Below are 18276 nucleotides of genomic sequence, written 5' to 3'. Positions count from 1 at the left end.
TATGGGATAAATCCAGGGAAGACAAACGAACGCATTGGGCGTCCTGGGAGAAGCTGTGTTTTCCCACGGAGGAAGGTGGGTTAGGGGTTAGGTCGCTGGAGGACATGGTTAAAGCCTTCTCGCATAAACTGTGGTGGAGGCTACGCCAAAGGGGCTCCTTGTGGTCGGATTTTATGTACTCCAAGTATATTGGGGACCAGCACCCGTTGCAAGCGGCGGTAACAAGACCGACTGGTACATGGAAGCGATTGCTAGGTATACGGGAAGTGGCGGAGGCGCAGATTTCATGGAGTCTCGGCCCGGGAATGGTAGATTTCTGGTTGGACACGTGGTGCGAGTTGGGCCCTTTAACTGCATTGGTTCCGGAGGAGAGTGACAGACCCCATTTTTTGGTGGCAGAATTCCTAGATAGGGACGGATGGAATAGGGGCAGACTTCTCCACTGGCTCCCGGCCAATCTGGTGGATTTGATAGTGGACATTCCTTTTGACCTGGAGGGGCAGGATCATATCCTGTGGGCGACATCGGCGTCAGGGCAGTTTACCTTAACTTCGGCTTGGGAGTTGTGCCGGCAACGTCGAACCATATTGCCACTGGCCCAATGGGTTTGGAATAAGGGTACACCGTTAAAAATTTCACTATTTGCTTGGAGGCTGTTGAACAACTTTCTGCCCTTGGACTCGGTGATGCGAAGACGTGGACTGCCCGTGGTGTCCAGGTGCTCATGCTGTCTTCAAGAGGCGGAATCAGTGCCACATCTGTTCGTTAATGGACCAACAGCGAGTGAGGTTTGGGGACATTTTGCAAGTAAGTTCGGCATTCTGCACTCCACTCCGGATGATATTCAGCTTGTTTGGAGGATGTGGGCCACTTCGTTGACTCGCATCCCTGCTCATCATATTCGGCGTGTCCTACCGTTTGTGATTACATGGTTCATATGGCGGGGACGAAATAAGGCACGGTTCGAAGGCCAGGTTTTTTCAGCAAGGGGGGTCATCGTGGAGGTTGGCAACTTCTTGCACGACCTGGGCAGAGCAAATAGGCTGGATAAGGTACAGTTTCGGGGTGACCAGGATTGCGAGTGGGCACGGTTAGCATCAGGTACAGCCCGTAAACGGCGACCGGTGGTGGTAACCTGGGCAATGCCTCCGGCCCGGCAATACAAGCTAAACACGGATGCGAGTGTGGTCAACGGGAAGGCTAGTGGAGGAGGAGTGTTACGGGACTCACATGGTAGAGTTATCTTTGCATTCTATAAGGAGTTTGGGGACAAAGGAGTGCTGCATGCTGAGGCTTTGGCCGTATTAGAGGGGCTGTTAATGTGTGCGATCAGGGGATTACGAGGGGTTCTAGTGGAGGTGGACTCGGCGGTGCTTGTGTCCTTAGTTAAATCATCGGTACTGGGAGGTTGGTTATATTGCAGTGTGCTACGGCGGATTCGCCGCCTGTTGGATCAGGTTGCTGTGTCGTTTAGGCACATATTCCGGGAAGCAAATGGGGTTGCAGATAGGTTAGCTGCTTTGCAAGGTTGTCCGAGTAAGGTTTTTGATTCACCGCAGCTCCTACCAAGAGAGGTTCGGGGGTGCATTGCTATGGACGTCGTTCAAGTCCCGTCTTTTAGATTAGTGCTTGAATAGGGGCTAGGAATCTCTAAATCTCTTGTACCTGTTTTTGGTATAAATAAAGGTTATTGTTAAAAATAAAAAAAAAATAAGTCTAAAAATCAAAATTTGGTGTCTACACACACACTAACACAAATCTCTCTCTCTCGACTTCCTCTCTCCCTCTCCCAAGTTGTTATAGTCACACACACTACAGTCACCAACACACACAAGCTAACAAAAAGAGAGGATAAGAAAATGGAGAAAAGGAAGAAAGTTGTTGCTGGAAATCTATCACCACCACTATCCAAATTTTCTTGAAGGTACCAAAAAAAAGAAAAAAAAACTCCTCAATCCTCTTTGCTTCTAGTACTTAGTTTATTTTGTGAAAAATGCTACATTATATTTTTCGTGCTTTTAAGCTTCTTTGTTTGATGTTTGTTGCTGCTTGAATATCTGGAGCTTGGGGTTTGGACTAAGTTTCATTTCTTGCAAAAAATTTGAGGCTGATTACTTTAAAATTCTTGCAAAATAATCAATGTTTCTTATAACCCACAACCTGTTTGATAAAATGCTTTTATGAAAGTTTGGTGGAAGAAATGAATCTCTTGCACTTTGTTTGTTGGAATAGTTAGTTTGATATAAAGCATGGCTATGACTCTGAGCTTGATTTTTTTTTTTTTTTAAGTTCAAGCAAAAACCCAGCAAAATATAATTTTCCAAGTAGGGGCTGTTTGGCTCATAATGTCATTTATTCATGCTTTTTTTAAATAAAAAAAATTACAACTGTGAGTGTCTTAAGGGATCCCAAAGATTTATTTTGCTATATTTTTCATGAATGTTGGTGATGGTTTGGTTGAGTTTTAAAAATAATTGTCCGGCGGTAAATTGCTTGTTTGGGCATTCTTAGTTCATTTTTTGCAAAAAAAATAAGGGCAGAAATGGATTCTACATGAAAATTTGAGTGAGGAGGTATATCTTGATGACACCATTGGCATTGCCATGGTCACTGGCGAGGAGTTGCAAGTGTGATAGATAATGAAGAAGAAGATGATGAAAAAAAGAAAAAAGAAAAAGATGGGTTTGTTTCTTTTAAAACATTGGGCTAGTGTTTGTTTCTTGCTTGGGTTTGTGTTTTCTTTTTGTTGGATTTGGTTCTGGGTTTGGAGTTTAAGCCCAATGTCTTTGTTTAGTTAATTGAGTTTATTGCTTTTTTCAACAAGACAATCTGCATTGTTTTCTTTTAGGTCAAAGTACTATGGCCCAAATATTAAAAAGTGACCCAAATTGTTTTATTTGTATTTTTCTTAAATTAGAAATCAAAATTTGTAATTTGGCCCCTAATCTTTTGAGTAATTTTTTTGTGGCCCAAAAATTTTAGATTTCTTTTATTTTGTAAATTGTATTTTGACCCAAAAACTTTCTAATTTTTATAATTTAGTCCCTAGTGGCTAGAGGTGTCAAAATAGGTGATTTGGGTGGGTTTGGGTTGGTTAAAATGGATATTGGGTATAAGTGAGTCAACCCATTTATATTCATTTAATTAGATGGGTATAAATGGATAAGTCAAAAAATGAATTGGGTAACTCAATTACCCATTTATAACCCATTTATTTTAACTTTTTGTAAATTCATTTAAATTCATTTTTGTAAACTAAGTTCTTAATTTGTATCACCCTTTGCACCCATCATTAGTTTTAAATATTTACTTATAATGCTCAATAAGCCTAATTACCAATTTTTATTCCATTCATACTCTCTGTCGCAAAATTACGTCCTATTTAATAATTGAACAATAAGAATATAAAAATTTGAATTAAGTACTATAAAAGTTAACATAAAAACTTAATCCAAAAATTTTGAACCCCCAGCATTTTTTCGTGTGTAAATTTAAAATTTCATTTTGGAAAGGTAGGAAAATAAGCTAAAACTTGTCATAGATTGGTATTGCTGAAAAATGAGCAAGTTAACAAACTAAGAGAAAATTAAATGATAAGATAAAACCAACAAATAATAATAATAATGAAATAAAAGTAGTTAACATCATGATAAAATGAAAAATCTGAAAAAGAAAAAGGTGGGGGAAGAGAGGAGGTTTTGGGAAAGACAATTCTAAATGGGTTAATTGGATTTGATGGATTACCCAATAATACCCAATAATATCCAATAAATGGGTATTATTGGGTAATCCATTTATGCCCATATACAAAAACTTAAGATACCCATACTCATCTATTTATGGGCAGATATGGATAAATTTAGTTAAATGGGTTTGTTTGCCACCGATGCTAGTGGCTTTTTGATTTCTCTATTATGATTGTTTTTTTTCTTTAATTGTTAATTATGTTACTCTTGAGTACATTTAACTTATAATTTTTTAATGTTTTTAAGTTTCTTTGTGTGTTTGACATAATAATGAGAGTTTAGTACATTTTTATATTTTTAATATTTTCAATTAAATTGATGCCATGATTCTTTTGTTGATTTTGAGCATAATAGAGCATTCTTGTCTCATTATAGTCCATTTCTTCAAAAGTGAGGTATTCCTATTATCCTTCAAAACTTCGATAATGTGTTCCTGCGCGCTCTTATGTACTCGTATGTGTTTACATGTATTTATATATTTTCTTTTATTTGTTTATTTTAAATTTCTATTCAATTTTTAAGTGTATTTAGTTTAAATTTTATAATTATTTGGGGGTACTTAAATACCTCAAGATGTAATAGATAGGTAATTTTTTTTTTTACAAAAATTGTAATTAGATAGACAAATGTAATAAAGAGAGTAGACAGATTTATTTTATTCTGTTTCCCCATTTTAGATTTCAGTTAGACCCCTAAATGTAATGTATAGGTTTATTTTCTCATACTTCCATTTTATATTGTAGTTAGGATCCCCATTATAATAGATAGATTTTGTATGTTTGTATCTTATGTGTTCATGTATTTTACCTGCTTTTCTTAGGATTTTGCATCTACATATTACGCCTATGTGATATATGCTCTATGTGATCCTATGTGTTGATTTGTTTCAATCAATATTTTATATACTTTTTTTAAGTAATGAACACATGGTATCACCACTCACCACACTAGTCTAATGCTAGTTGTGGTTTCTTCCTCCATTTCCTTACTAATCCAATGTTAGTGAAGATTTATAGAAATAGGCTAATTCAACGTTAGACTTTTAGATCATTAACGCGTTAGATTCATGTGTTGCTTGTCATTCATTCCATTTCATGCATATTATTCTATTTTTAGGATCTTTTCTCATTTACATGATATTTTCTCTTATATTATTCCCTTATCCATACATGTGTGAATCATATCATTTAAAATTGCATCTCATTTAAGAAATTAGAAAATGAATTACTTTATTTGCTTGTTTAGACTAAAAGAGTCATCCTTCGAATATAAAAAATGGGTGATTATAGCTCGTTACCTTCAACACTCCATTAACCTCTCCAGAAGAAGGAAAATTGTATAATGAGTTTTTGTCCCACGTACACGTTATGTTTCATTTCACTCTCTTTGGTCATATATATTTATATATGCATTATAAATTTTATTTCTTTTAGATTCTCATTTTTACATACTTATGACTTTTCAAGGGATTACTTTTGGGTTTAGCAATTAATGCGACTTAGATTTTGAATGGACATTTTGCCCCTTTCTATATCTTCTTTAACTTTATGTTTGCATCCATACAGGAAATATCTAAATATGATAAGTTTAAAAGTTAAATCAAAAAAATTTTGACTAAATCTCACGACTAGTTTAGATTAGGTTGAAAGAGTGTTTTAGATTTGAATTAATTGAACCTTCATCTTCCCTTTCTTTAAATGTGAGTTCCAAACTCATTTTCTCTCATTTTTTTAAAACCTGAAGCTATAAAAAAGGGTTTTATTTTATTTTATTTTATTTTTTGTTAAAAATATTTTTGGATGATTTGGTACACCTAAACTCCATACCAAGTGGCAATTCCCTTTTTCCTAAAACCCTTTTTAGACTATATTTTGGGTCCAAACTGCTGGATTTTTTAAAGTCTCATTTTAGGCTATTTTTCACTTATTTTCTAAAATAAAAAACACATTTTTTTAAAAATCTTTTTATTGTAAAAAATGGGGTGTGACAATATGGTTACCGGAATGCGAGTTTTACCATATTAGTTTGAATTAATTTTTTCTACACTGAAAGTATATAACAAATTTTCAATTTTCAATTTAACTTTTGCACATATATCATAGATTCAACGGTAATAGTGTATACACTGTTAATATATATAAGATTTAGGATAAATTTTTTATACACTGTTGGTGTATAATTTTTTTATTCTAGCAGGTTTAGGTCATATGCCACATTTTCATGCACATATGACATATATCTAAAACTGATAGTGTAAAAAAATTACTACATTGTCAATGCATAAAAAATTAATTCTAATATTTACTCTATTAGTTTTATATGAAAAATAATCTCAATCATTCAACATTATTTTTTACTATTTTACCCTTCTACCCATTCCCATGCCCTTTTCACCTCTAATTTAGGGCTGCAAACGAATCGAGCCGCTCGCAAGCCGCTCCAAGCTCGACTCGAGCTCGATCAATATCGAGTTCGAGTCGAGTTCGAGTTGGCTCGAGTCGAAATCGAGCTCGAACTCGAGCTCAAAATATTAAGCTCGTTAGCTCGCGAGCAGCCGGCTCGCTCGAGTATATATATATATATTTTTTTTTTATTTTTTTTTTAAGTATATATATTTTTTAATTTTAAGTATATATATTTTTTATATTTTTTTATTTTAATAGTAAAATTACATATATATCCTTAATATTTTATTATTTATTAAGAAAAAAATTATTTTATTTATTTTTTAAAAAATAAAATAATTATTTTTTATTTTTTTCGAGCTCAAGCTCGGCTCGAATCAAGTCGAGCTCGAGCTCGAGTTTGAAATTGTCAGCTCGTCGAGCTCGAGTTCGAGTTCGAGTTCGAGTTCAATGAAATTATGTCGAGACTCGGCTCGATTAGGGCAAAACTCAACTCGACTCGACTCGTTTGCAGCCTTACCCTAATTGCAAGAGATTCGAACCACAAACTTAAACCGTGGGTGCTCAACATTAGAATAGGGCAATATGCTAATGTCAGCCATCAACTGCAATGTGCGATTACGTCTTTTTAACCAGTGAGTCCTCTCATGGATACAACCAATAAACTCCAAACCACCACAATACTTCAAAGGCAAAGTTATACAATGTCTATGTTCATTGCATTGTATATGGATAGGCTAATAATTATGCTCCTTGTGGCTATTCATCTGAAGCTGCCCTCATATTGTCCTTCTGTTATACATTCCACAATTACTAACGCGCCTTCATTGGCAAAGATATTCTCTCCGAACCAATGACGGAGCCAAGGGGGGCAGAGGGGGGCCATGGCCCCCCCTAAGTTTTGAGAATTTTAATTCATAATATGTAAATATGTGTGTAAAATAAAATTGGCCCCCCCTAAATTTTTTCAATTTTAGTTTATATTATGAGAGTTGATATATATATATATATATATGAATTAGTCATCTTTGAATGGAATTTCAATTTTGGCCCCCCCAAAAAAAAAATCCTGGCTCCGTCATTGCTCCGAACAGCTTGGCAACCAAACAAAACTATATTCAGCAATGTTTTGAAATCTGGACTGATCAATCGGTTTTACCCATTGAATCAAGAATCGGCAACAAAACTGATCCAATTATATAGTAACTCTGAAAGGTAAAAAGATAGGGATAATTTCATAAATATGCCCTAAGTTTTATGACAATTGCAGATAGTACCCTTCAGGTTTAAAAACTACACCTACCTCCCCTCATGGTGTAAAACGATAAAAATAAACTTCATGAATTATTCAATTTAACATCTTCATAAAGTGAAGTAATGCATTTTTAAAATTGAAGTTAGAAAATCGTGAAAAAAAAAAGACAAAAGACAAAGAAGAGCAAGAGTAATAGACTCTCTTGTTCTAACCATCCAAATCACCTAAATCCAATCTTACTTAATATTTTAATAATTTGGAAAAAAAGAAAATTCTATGTCCCTTCAAAAATAGGTTACTTACTCAACTAGTATCCAAGATTTTTTTTTTGGTCCATTGGAATTTTTTTTAATTTGAGAGGAGAAAAGAATTTGATAGATATTTTTTCTAAAGTATGTGGCAATATATTAAGTTAAAAATTACAAAGGAATTTATTTCTATGGAGAAAAATCACCTAAGGGCAATATGGGATTATCAACGGAAATATTTCGCATACATCAGCAAAGTAAGCACCAAACTATCTTCTAAGGGAGGTTTATATAATTTTTTAAACCTAGAGGGTACTTTGTGCAATCATCATAAGCCTCAGAGGAGGTTTGTGAAATTGTCCTCAAAAAATAAGTCAAATTCCATCACAAAACCGGTTAAACGATAAAAGCCAATAAAATCAAGACGATTGAATTAGTTGGCCACTGAATTTCCTTTTTCTTTTTCTCTTTTGTAACGTGGTATTATTCAGATTTTTTTTAATTCCAAAATGAATTAAAGAAAGGGAAAATCATTCAAAACGTCCCTCACATTTTGCAAAATAACTTTTTCTGTCCCTCACTTTTAAAAATGTAATTTTACGTTCTTTACAAATTCGCATTGGTCAAATTTGATCCCTACTTAGGTTTCCGATTAGTTTTTTGTCGGAATTCACCACGTGTCTTGCACGTGATCATATTTTAAGGGCAGAATTGTTAAATCAAATTGGATATAATTCGGTTCATAATCCCTCATATTTCATAAAATAAATTTTTTCGTCCCTTATATTTCACAAAATGAATTTTTTTCATTCTTCACATTTTTCAAAATGAATTTTTTCATCTTTTATTGATCATGTGTGTGAATAATTTTTTTTAAATCCATGTAAATATCTATTTGATTTCACTTGAACAGTACGTATAGCATGTGAAATCAAATAAAGATATATTACATACTATTCGTACTGTTCAAGTGAAATCAAATAAATATATACATGGGTTTTAAAAATTTGATTTGACAATTTTGCCCTTAAAAATGATCACATGTAAGTCACGTGGTGGATTCCGGCAAAAAAACTAGTCGAAAACCTAGGTAGGGACCAAATTTAGTTAATGTGAATTTATAAGGGACGTAAAATTATACTTTTAAAAGTGAGGGACGAAAAAAGTCATCTTGTAAAATGTGAGGGACGTTTTGAACGATTTTCCCTTAAAGAAAATTGAAATTTTGACCCGATTAGTTGAACTGATTAAACCAATGGCGCAAACTGGAAGCTTATCCGATTCACCCACTGGTGCACGTTTAAGAACATTGGGGTTCAGGCAGGTTTGTTGGCTTTAAGAATATGAACACACATGAAAGGCTTTGATCATCAACAGTATGGAACCACTTTCTCCAATTGGTTGCTAATTACTAGGCTCCTGACCAAATAATATTGAACCCAATAAATCTTGATGAAAACCAGACCAAATTTTACAGAATTGGACAACGGAAGACAAACCTTAAAGCCAGACCAAATCTTGAAGAAACCAGACTGAATTAGAACCTGAGTTCAGCTCAATCCTGTTTGGCAAGCAAAATGTTGGCTAAGTTTGTCTGCTACAAGTTTTTTTAACAACTTTAACTGCAATAATTTCAAAAAACTTCTCAAAATTTTTAAACTATATACTTTAAAATATTAAAAAATTTACACACTTCAAAAAATTTTATTACAACTTTTACATTAAAGTACAATAAAATTTTAAACAAACACTTAAAAAACTTATTTGGCAAACGGAGCCCTTGATTATGAGGAAACCAAACAGTACCAAAAAACCAATGCCTCCTCGGACTGTCGGCCACCACTGAGGCACTTAAAACCTTTGCTATTGACTTTTTCAAATCTAACGAGTGTCAAAAGCCATCCATCTGGTCCAAAGGTGGATTAATCCCCTCCAATTTCCAATGATCCAATTGGGTCTGTCACCTTCCCCATAGTGAAGGAGTAGTAGCAGCAGCAGATATAAATTGTTGACAATTGACAAAAACAAAAAAGGCACCAGAATTGAATACGCAAGGGATACAATAGGGCTTGAATGCAATTTCTTCATCAATAGAATCTGTTGATACTCGTATCAAATTTTTCTGTAATGAACACCAATAATGTACATTTACATCTGCTGTAGACACGTACCAAAAAATAACTTAAACCTAGGTATTACAACCATCCTTTGGACAGTAAACAACAACATTGGCAAGCAAGGAAAATCTTTTCAAGCAGCCTAAAGAATATGACCAATTGTACAAAAAAGAAAAACTAAACAAGGAAAAATTTTCATTAACTCATCTCCGAGGGGGATCAAAAATTGGGTTCAATTCTATTTCTCCATTTCTTAACGCCGTTAGATTTCCAAATTTGTCTGCTTCTCTTGCAATGAGAATATCATCAGGTCTATAATACTGACTGAAAACTTTTACAATGAAACGAGGCAAGAGTGCAGCAACGGTAATGCCAAGTAGGCACAACCAGAACAACGCAGATCCAGCAATCTTAAAAAAGGCCCTGCACAATAGATTTAAACAACCGTTAGTCCCTGTTCCATGCAACACAGAAACCCCAAAAAAAAAAATCATGGGCTTCAAAAGACTTATCATGAGAAATATGAAAGAAAAAAAAAACCACAAAAACCAGATTTTGATTGATTACTCAGTACTGACAATAGCGGAATTCTGTCCAAAGAAAATGCTTCTAACGGTATCACAGACCAAAAGGAGATAAATGGTTCATCAAAAGGCATATAACCCCTAAACGGATCAAAGGAGATGAAATAGGTATATAACCTCAACTGGTACCAAAGACCAAAAGGAAATAAATGGTTCATCGATACGTTTTTGTACAGTTATCCTGGATGTCAAAGGACATTTGCCAACACAAGGTAACTTGGTGATTTCTAAACCTTTGATCTCAAAGGTAAACAATCAGAATGCAGTCTTTTCACTTAAAATGACAAGATACACTTTGTTTACACTCAACTAGAAAAATATATGGTCCAAAAGAAGGCGGGGAGAGCTAGAGAGGCGATGGATCAACTTTGGTACCCATTAACACAGAAAGCTTAATGCAAAAACAGTAAGCTTAATGCAAAAACAGTCCATGTAGGGTGTCCTTCCATGGGTCCAGCAACTGCATTTGAGGTATCAAAAGTGCACTTGTGTCATTTGTCAGTCTTATGATTTATAAGCCTACGTCATTGAAGGAAAAAGGGCTCTGTGAGGTAAAAATGAAAGTTCATTATGCAATATATAGAAGGGTTATTTACTAATAAACGTCATTCAACAAAAATAAAAGTTAATCTATGACCACAGCACCTCTTGGAGAGGCTTAACCAGAATTGGATCCAAGACCTTATTAAATCCTTTTACAAGCATTTCTTTAGGGGAGAACTTCTAATATCTTTATGAACTGTACATAGTTTTTTTTTCTTATGTGATTAGAGTAGAAACGTAAGCTTCTTTCAGTTGTCATCTCCCAAGTCATATTCAAGTTCGAAACTTTTCACCGTCCTCTTTCGGCAATTTACTTGCAGTTGATTTATCCCATATATGGTTTATCAGGAAAACTATTGCATACAATGTTCTACACCTCATGCATAAGATTTCCCAAAGCATGGCATCTTGGAATTAGTGAAGCATAAAATTTGCATTATCATGAATTAGTTGTATCATTTTACCTTCGAATAAGGACAAAAAATGATCCTATGGAGGGTTAAGTATAAGAAAACAATGCACTAAAATGTAAAACTAAAAGAGGCACTTACCAGTAACCAAATAAAGAGGGTAGACAATCAATAATCATGACACAAATGAAGGTTGCAATTATGGATCCCCAAATGGCGGCATGAGTAATCCAATACCACCGAAGGACATCCATGGCTAAATGTAAGTTAACCACGATCACCACTGCAAGTGTCCAAAGATCTCCCAAGCCAGAAATATCAACTGTGCTTCTCCAGTATGCAAGGACGGGCAGAAAGAAGATAGCTGCACTTTGCCACACTGTGTCCATCATTGTTACCCAAAACAATGTAGTGTTGTAGCCTTCTTCTCTTTGACCAGCTCCATAAAGCTGAGGATACTTCAATAGAGTCCTTCTACTTAAATCCTTGTCAAGAATTCCAACCACTATTGTAGGTACAGCTGTGTATATAATCGAGTACAACATACTGCTCCAATCTGTCATTGCAGTTGTAAGCGTGTAACTTGTGAAGAGCGCGTACCTGAGCAGGAAAAAAGAAAATGGTGTAAGCAAATTTCCTTACAGGCCAGATTTGCATTACAAGATCAACTCTCTGTTTATATTTCAAAATCTATGATCTATATATTATGTCCTTCACCTAATACACGTGTCTCGGAACTTACTTTAGCAGAGAAATTATCATACAAACCCCCCCCTCCCCCCCCCCCTCTCTCTCTCTCTCATATGCGGAGACAAGTAAACATTGAATAACAATTGCTTAATATTTTCCTGTTTAATAGAAGAGGAGAAATTCTTTTTTTATTTTTAATAACCTTGTAAGCTTCAGAAACCAGGTGCCACAAAAGAATTTTGCTCTGGATAAGGACAAACTAAGCAAGAATATTTAAAGGTAGTTCATAAAACTGCTGTTTGTTCGATGTTTAGGGTAAAGACACGTTCCATGATGTACTTAGCCAAACCTCTTCTTTTGGCTCATTTTTCCATTCACGAGTTTGACACAGTTTAAACAGCTTATTGTCCATATGTTCCTCCAAGGAGAGACAAGGAATTAAACTTCCAAGGAAATGGAAACTCACCAAAATAAAACAAAAACAAGTACTGCATTCCGGTAAAAATTGTAGAGTATCATATAGCTTATTCTCTGATAATTCCAATGTCCATGAACCAATAAAAGAGGAACCAAAAATCTGAATTGGCCCATTGCAAAATCTGACGCCATGACCGCTTGCCGACCCTCTTGACCACTGATTCCAATGCCCACATCAGCCATTTGGATCATAGATACATCATTTGCCCCTGAAAACCACATGCACAACCATTTATAATTGTGCCAAAACCATACCATAGTAGATGAGGAATTATTTTATTTTGCCTTCCTCTTGATCAGAAGTTCATTGTATGCAATTACATCGCATAACAATTAGGTAAAGATATTATGCTTACCATCTCCAATGGCAAGAGTCATGTCATCAGTTCTGTTCTTAATGAGGGCAACAATACCGGCTTTTTGCAGTGGTGCAACTCGACAACACAATACCACATTGCATCTACTTGCCAACTGGAACAGCTGGAAAGAATTTAAGAGAACTATCAAAAGTTTGACATTCACCAGGAGAGAAGAGGAAAGATATATACATATTCAATCATTACCTGTTCTTCTAGCTCACTGTCAAGGATATGAACAAGGCTTGTTCCATCAATAATCAGTGCAAGTGGACTTGCTTCAGAACTTCCACCAGTGGCATGTGCAGCAACAGAGTCAGGGACAAGTTTCTGTGATACAATCAGAGCATCATCCAAACTCTTCCGGCAGGATTCCTTGGACTTGCAGTTTATTACAATCTGGGTCATCTGGGTTGTTAAGAGCTTAGAAGAGTAGCCAATTGAAATAGCAGTTTCTTGCTTGTCCCCGGTCAAAACCCATACTTTAATTCCAGCCATTCTTAAAGACTCTATTGCTTCTGGGACACCCTGCTGGAGCTTGTCTTCAATTCCAGAGGCACCTAGTATCCGGAGGTTGCTTTCTACGTTGCTAGCAACCTTACGAAGTAGAGCTGCTCTTCCAATCAAAGCAGTGCTCGCTGTCTCATAAGACGATTGCCACTGCTCAAATTCAGAAGCACTTAATTCTCGCATACCTATTACAAGAGTCCTCAAACCCACTGAGGAGTACGAGTGTAGATGTGCTTCGGTAGCGCCTAAAATATCCAAGTTCAATGAATTATCAATTACGCTAAACATAGATGTATCAGCACCTTTAACAAAGACCTTGACTGAGTTATCTGGGCAGCCCAATATAACAGACATCCTCTTCCGATCACTGTCAAATTCATGCAAACCCAAAACATTGAACCTGCACCACGCATAAGGGATTATCACCAATTGTAGGAAAATATTTGGTTATATAACAAGGACCTCTCAGCAAGAGAAGAACTAACGTAAGCTAGCAGTTAAATAAGTACAATGTTGAACATGGTATATAACTTTTAGTCAACCAAACCAACCTCAATTGAAAGATTAAATAGTTCATTTCCCTGGTCTAACTCTATAGAATATAGAAAGGAATTTTATTTTATTGAACATTCCATTGTTTTATTACTTCAAACAAAATCTGCAAGATTTTTGACAATGATGGAACGACTTGTTTGATTTGCTTTTATGTCCTGTTTCCATTAGCTGCCACAGCTAATATCACCACATAGCACTTGATAACTCAGGATTCTCAATGATTATGCAAAAGAAAGAACCAACTCTACTTCAGTAACACAATAAATGAAAACATTCAGGAGTAGAAAGAGTAGGGAAATACCTATGTGTCTCTCCTTGAACATCAATGACTATATGGCCTGAGGTTCTTTCAATCAGCATGAAACCATAAGCAGCAGCAGCATAAACCAATGCCTGTTCATCGGGTGACTCCCCTTGGTAATCCACTAACCTCACAGCTGGATCAGCTGTCTCTGTAGTAAGAGGTACAATTGTATTACAAGCAGCCAATGCAAGGAAGAAATCTCTAACACGACTTTCTTGATCAGCTTGCTTTCCACTTTTTGCTATACTCAAAAGCTGTGGGTCAACCTTGACCTTCATCTTAGGCCTCAGAACCTGGCCATCCACTGATATAAAATAAGATGGTTAATTATGATGTTGAGCATGGAAAAAAAGACTTGAAAGTAAAATAAAAAAAAGAGCGTTTTCTTCAGGCAATGAACTCTTCATGGATTGCAGAAAAGAAAATTAAGAAAAGAAAGTTAGGAGCACCTTGAGCAGAGTATCCCACTTGTTCATCTTCATCAATGGCCGTTCCACCATTATAATCTACACCTGAAATGCTTGCACAGTGAAACTCCATTTTGTTCTCAGTCAGTGTACCAGTTTTGTCAGAAAATACGTATTTTATTTGCCCCAAATCTTCATTTATGTTTAGAGCCCTGCACTGGAATCTTGAATTGGAGGATGCATCATACATATTCGTGTCTCGGATCATGAAATAAGCCTGACCAACACGGACAAGTTCCATAGATATGTATAGTGATATAGGGATCATGACTTGGAAGACAATAACTGACATGAGAAATGTGAAGAATATCTCCAGCCCATAACCATAGTAGTTGTAATCATCATAATTACCATCTGCTTCAACTTCAGAGTAATCCTTTTTCCTGTAAAAGGGCATATTATCCAACTCATCCTTGTGGCGCCTCAACCAAACACCAGCACAAACAGAGACTATAGTACATAGTGCAACAAGAAAAAAGGAGAGGATAATAATTTCTCGATTCATTTGTGTCTCGAGGCGGCTTCTCTTTGATGGAGCTCCTGAGCTGTTGAGCATAGCTTTGGTCTCCCTGCCAGCATATACTGCAACACCAATGGCCCATCTAGTGTTTTTGAGCTCACAGCCTCGGAGGACTATGTTGGAAGGTCCTAGTGAAACACGCTTCCCATCAATTTCCATGTTCGCCTGGAAACCATATATATTCCTGTTTGGTTTCTCACACTTGATTAGCCCACTAATCTTCTCCTTCTCAAGATTTTTCATTTGGGTCTCCTGCTTTGCATAACGTGTCTTTAAATTTGATTCCCCATCCAAATTAATCGTCTGGACATATGCAACGCCAGTTGGGTCACTTGTTGAGAGGAGCACCATATCACAAGGAAGTGAATCATTTGCAGAAATTTTGATGATCTCACCCACCTGTATATCTTTCCATTTCTTCTGCTGAAAATTATCATTGACCAAAACCCATGCCAATCTATTGTTCTCAATCTTGTCTGACCGATGCCTCCTAAAGTCCTCGTAGGCATCCTTAACTGCTGTAACACTTAACACAAAGGCTAAAGGCAGAACAGAAACCCCCCGGCCAAACACAGCTAGCTGGGGAAGCTGATTGAGTATAGCAATCACAAGAAAATAAATATATGCAACCCTATGGAACTGTTCAAACACGTTCCGAGGCAAGAAGGTGATGATAGAATATTTCGCCGTCCTAATCGAATTCCTTGCAAATTCAAAACGTTCGTTCGTCTTTACAGGATCATTTATGTAGACGAACCTTGCATCCTCATCATTAATCTCTTTCTGTGACATGCTTAAACCCTCAGATTCAGCCCTTGATCCATACCTCATCGGCTTCTTTCCTAACTCACCAGAGTTCAACTCCCTAACAGAATTTCCAGCAAAGCTCACCTCTCTCATAGAATTCCTTCCTGATGCTCTCGACTGATATGACGAATTACTACGTTGTGATGATGAATTCAGGGTTATATTATCAGGAAGTGACAAATTATCAACTTGGGAATTTATATCCATCCCAGTCCCAGAAGATGGTTTCGGGTTTTCAGAAATGGACTTCAACTGATCAGCATATGCAGGTGTATATGGAAGCTCAGGGGCACCCGGAGTCCTTGGTGATGGAATCAAAAGAGGACGCTGTTGTGTGGTCATGAGCACAAAATTAGAGACCCCTGAACAACAGCCTGGACTCCAAATTCCCAAGACTCATCAAGAAAAACCCCTCCACAATCACCTAAACTACAACCCCAAGCTAACACAAAATCACCTAAAATCACCAAAACCCACAGATTCACCAAAAACCCAGATGCCAATTTCCACAAAAATCAGAACTTCGGGGAAGACGCACAAGTTGATCTTAACTAAAATCACAAAAAGTCACAACTTTATCCACAAAAAAACCCCTCTAAAATGAAACCAAATCTCTGCCTACTATTCTATCTCCCTACTTGTTCTTCCTACAGGAAACAACAAAAAGGCCGGCCAAGAAAGAAATAAATACAAATATTGACAGAACAAAGAACAAAGAAAAAGCTACAGAGGCAAAAGAAATACTCAATCAAGAATGAATCTTTACAACAGAATGCTCAGCTATACTATTATTCCAATTCTCTGGTGCTGTCAAGACTTACTTGGGAGAAGAGGGAGATACTAGAGAGAAATGAAGATTGCTGATTTGTTGTGCATAGGAAGCATAACAAGCATGATGATGATGCACTATTTCAAACATTTGAATGAAATAGTCGTGATATTCCATTTGACAAGGCAAGAAATGGGAGTGGAGAAAAATTCAAAGGTCAAAGTGGGTATGCAAGGGCGAAGATTGCAAGAAATGGGGACAACGAGGGAAAAAGAAAATAAAAAATAAAAACAAAAAAAAATGGAAATTTGAAGGGAAAAGTCAGCTTCTTCTAGTAGCTAAGGTGTAGTAGCAAGAAATTGTGGGAGTTTGATTTTCGTTGGATTTCTAGAAGGTAACGAGAGGTTTTGGTGATGCAAATATGAAAGGTAACTTTCTCTCTCCTCCATTTTCATGCGATCCATTCCTTTTTTCTTCTTCCTAATTAATGCCAGGAATGTGACTCGGTGGGTGACTCGGAGTCGGATTTTACTGAATTGTTATGTCCAGATTGGAAGATGGTTTTTGTTTCTTTATTTTTAGTTTTTCTTTTCTATTATTTATTATTTTGTCTTTGGTTGCCCATTAAGCACTCATTAATATATACTTAAGGTGTTAGATTTTTTAAAAAGATAAAATTAAATAAGAAAAGTATATAAATGCACTCATTAAGATGTGTTTCAACGGTTAGATTTTTAGAAAAGTAAAATTAAGTAGGAGAAGTATATAAGAAAAGTATATAAAAGTAAAATTAAATAACAAAATTATATAAATGTTCGGGAGGATATTGATTATATTAGCACGTGCATATATATAATAGGGTAACTGAAATTTATATGTGTTAACGAGTGTTTAATAGACATTTGTCATTAAAATTTTTTATTTTTTTCAATCCAAACGCACTAATTTTGGGTGGAAGATTATTTAATTTATTTTGTTTGTTGTAAAGAAAATATTTTTTTTTATATGATGTATATAAACTACAAAAAAGTTTGATAAAACATGTGCTTATGAAGGGTAAAAATTTAAAAGAAATTTTAACTAATAATCCAAATGGAGAGTTACGTTCATTGTTTGCATTTCGTTTGATTGACACAAAATTTTGTTAGACTTGGTTAATTTTATGTCATTTAATATTTTAAAAACATCAGTGTCATTTACTTCTTAACATTTGGTAAAGTCATTTACTTAATGAAGCATACCCTTTAGATAAGTAAAGCTCTTTTTTGTTATGTCAGTATACTTCACAAACAAAAAATAAAATAAAACCTTTTTCTCCCCCTTTACCCAATTAATAAACCGTTAAACTTGACTTAAGTAATTACTCTCGTTTAATCACATGACAAGTTTTTTTTAATTAAACAGCGAGCCAAAAATATAACTCAGTCCGTCTCAAAACGGATTCTTCTTTTTTTTTTGAATTTTTGTTTTTTTTTTTTTTGCTTTTGACCCCGTCCGTTGACCGATGGAGGCT

At 35.6% G+C, this 18276-nt stretch overlaps 1 protein-coding gene across 2 annotated transcripts; it reads right to left on the bottom strand.

Annotated features, from left to right (window-relative positions):
- Positions 1 to 9712: 9712 nt before the first annotated feature.
- LOC113732598 (phospholipid-transporting ATPase 1-like) lies at positions 9713 to 17267 on the bottom strand. 2 transcript variants are annotated; one of them, XM_072080639.1, is made up of 8 exons: positions 16816 to 17245; positions 14650 to 16641; positions 14198 to 14504; positions 13039 to 13741; positions 12832 to 12955; positions 12465 to 12684; positions 11450 to 11908; positions 9713 to 10194 (listed from the first exon to the last, which is right to left on the bottom strand). In XM_072080639.1, exons 2-8 carry the CDS (start codon positions 16334 to 16336, stop codon positions 9975 to 9977), a joined length of 3720 nt encoding a protein of 1239 aa, XP_071936740.1. In that variant the 5' UTR covers positions 16337 to 16641; positions 16816 to 17245; the 3' UTR covers positions 9713 to 9974. The 2 variants fall into 2 exon arrangements, with proteins under 2 accessions (XP_071936740.1, XP_027114295.2); XM_027258494.2 differs by having other exon boundaries at positions 14650 to 17267.
- Positions 17268 to 18276: the final 1009 nt, after the last annotated feature.

Source organism: Coffea arabica, chromosome 2e (genome assembly GCF_036785885.1).
Source record: "Coffea arabica cultivar ET-39 chromosome 2e, Coffea Arabica ET-39 HiFi, whole genome shotgun sequence".
Classification (NCBI taxonomy): domain Eukaryota; kingdom Viridiplantae; phylum Streptophyta; class Magnoliopsida; order Gentianales; family Rubiaceae; genus Coffea; species Coffea arabica.
This window is presented reverse-complemented; position numbering and strand designations above follow the sequence as displayed.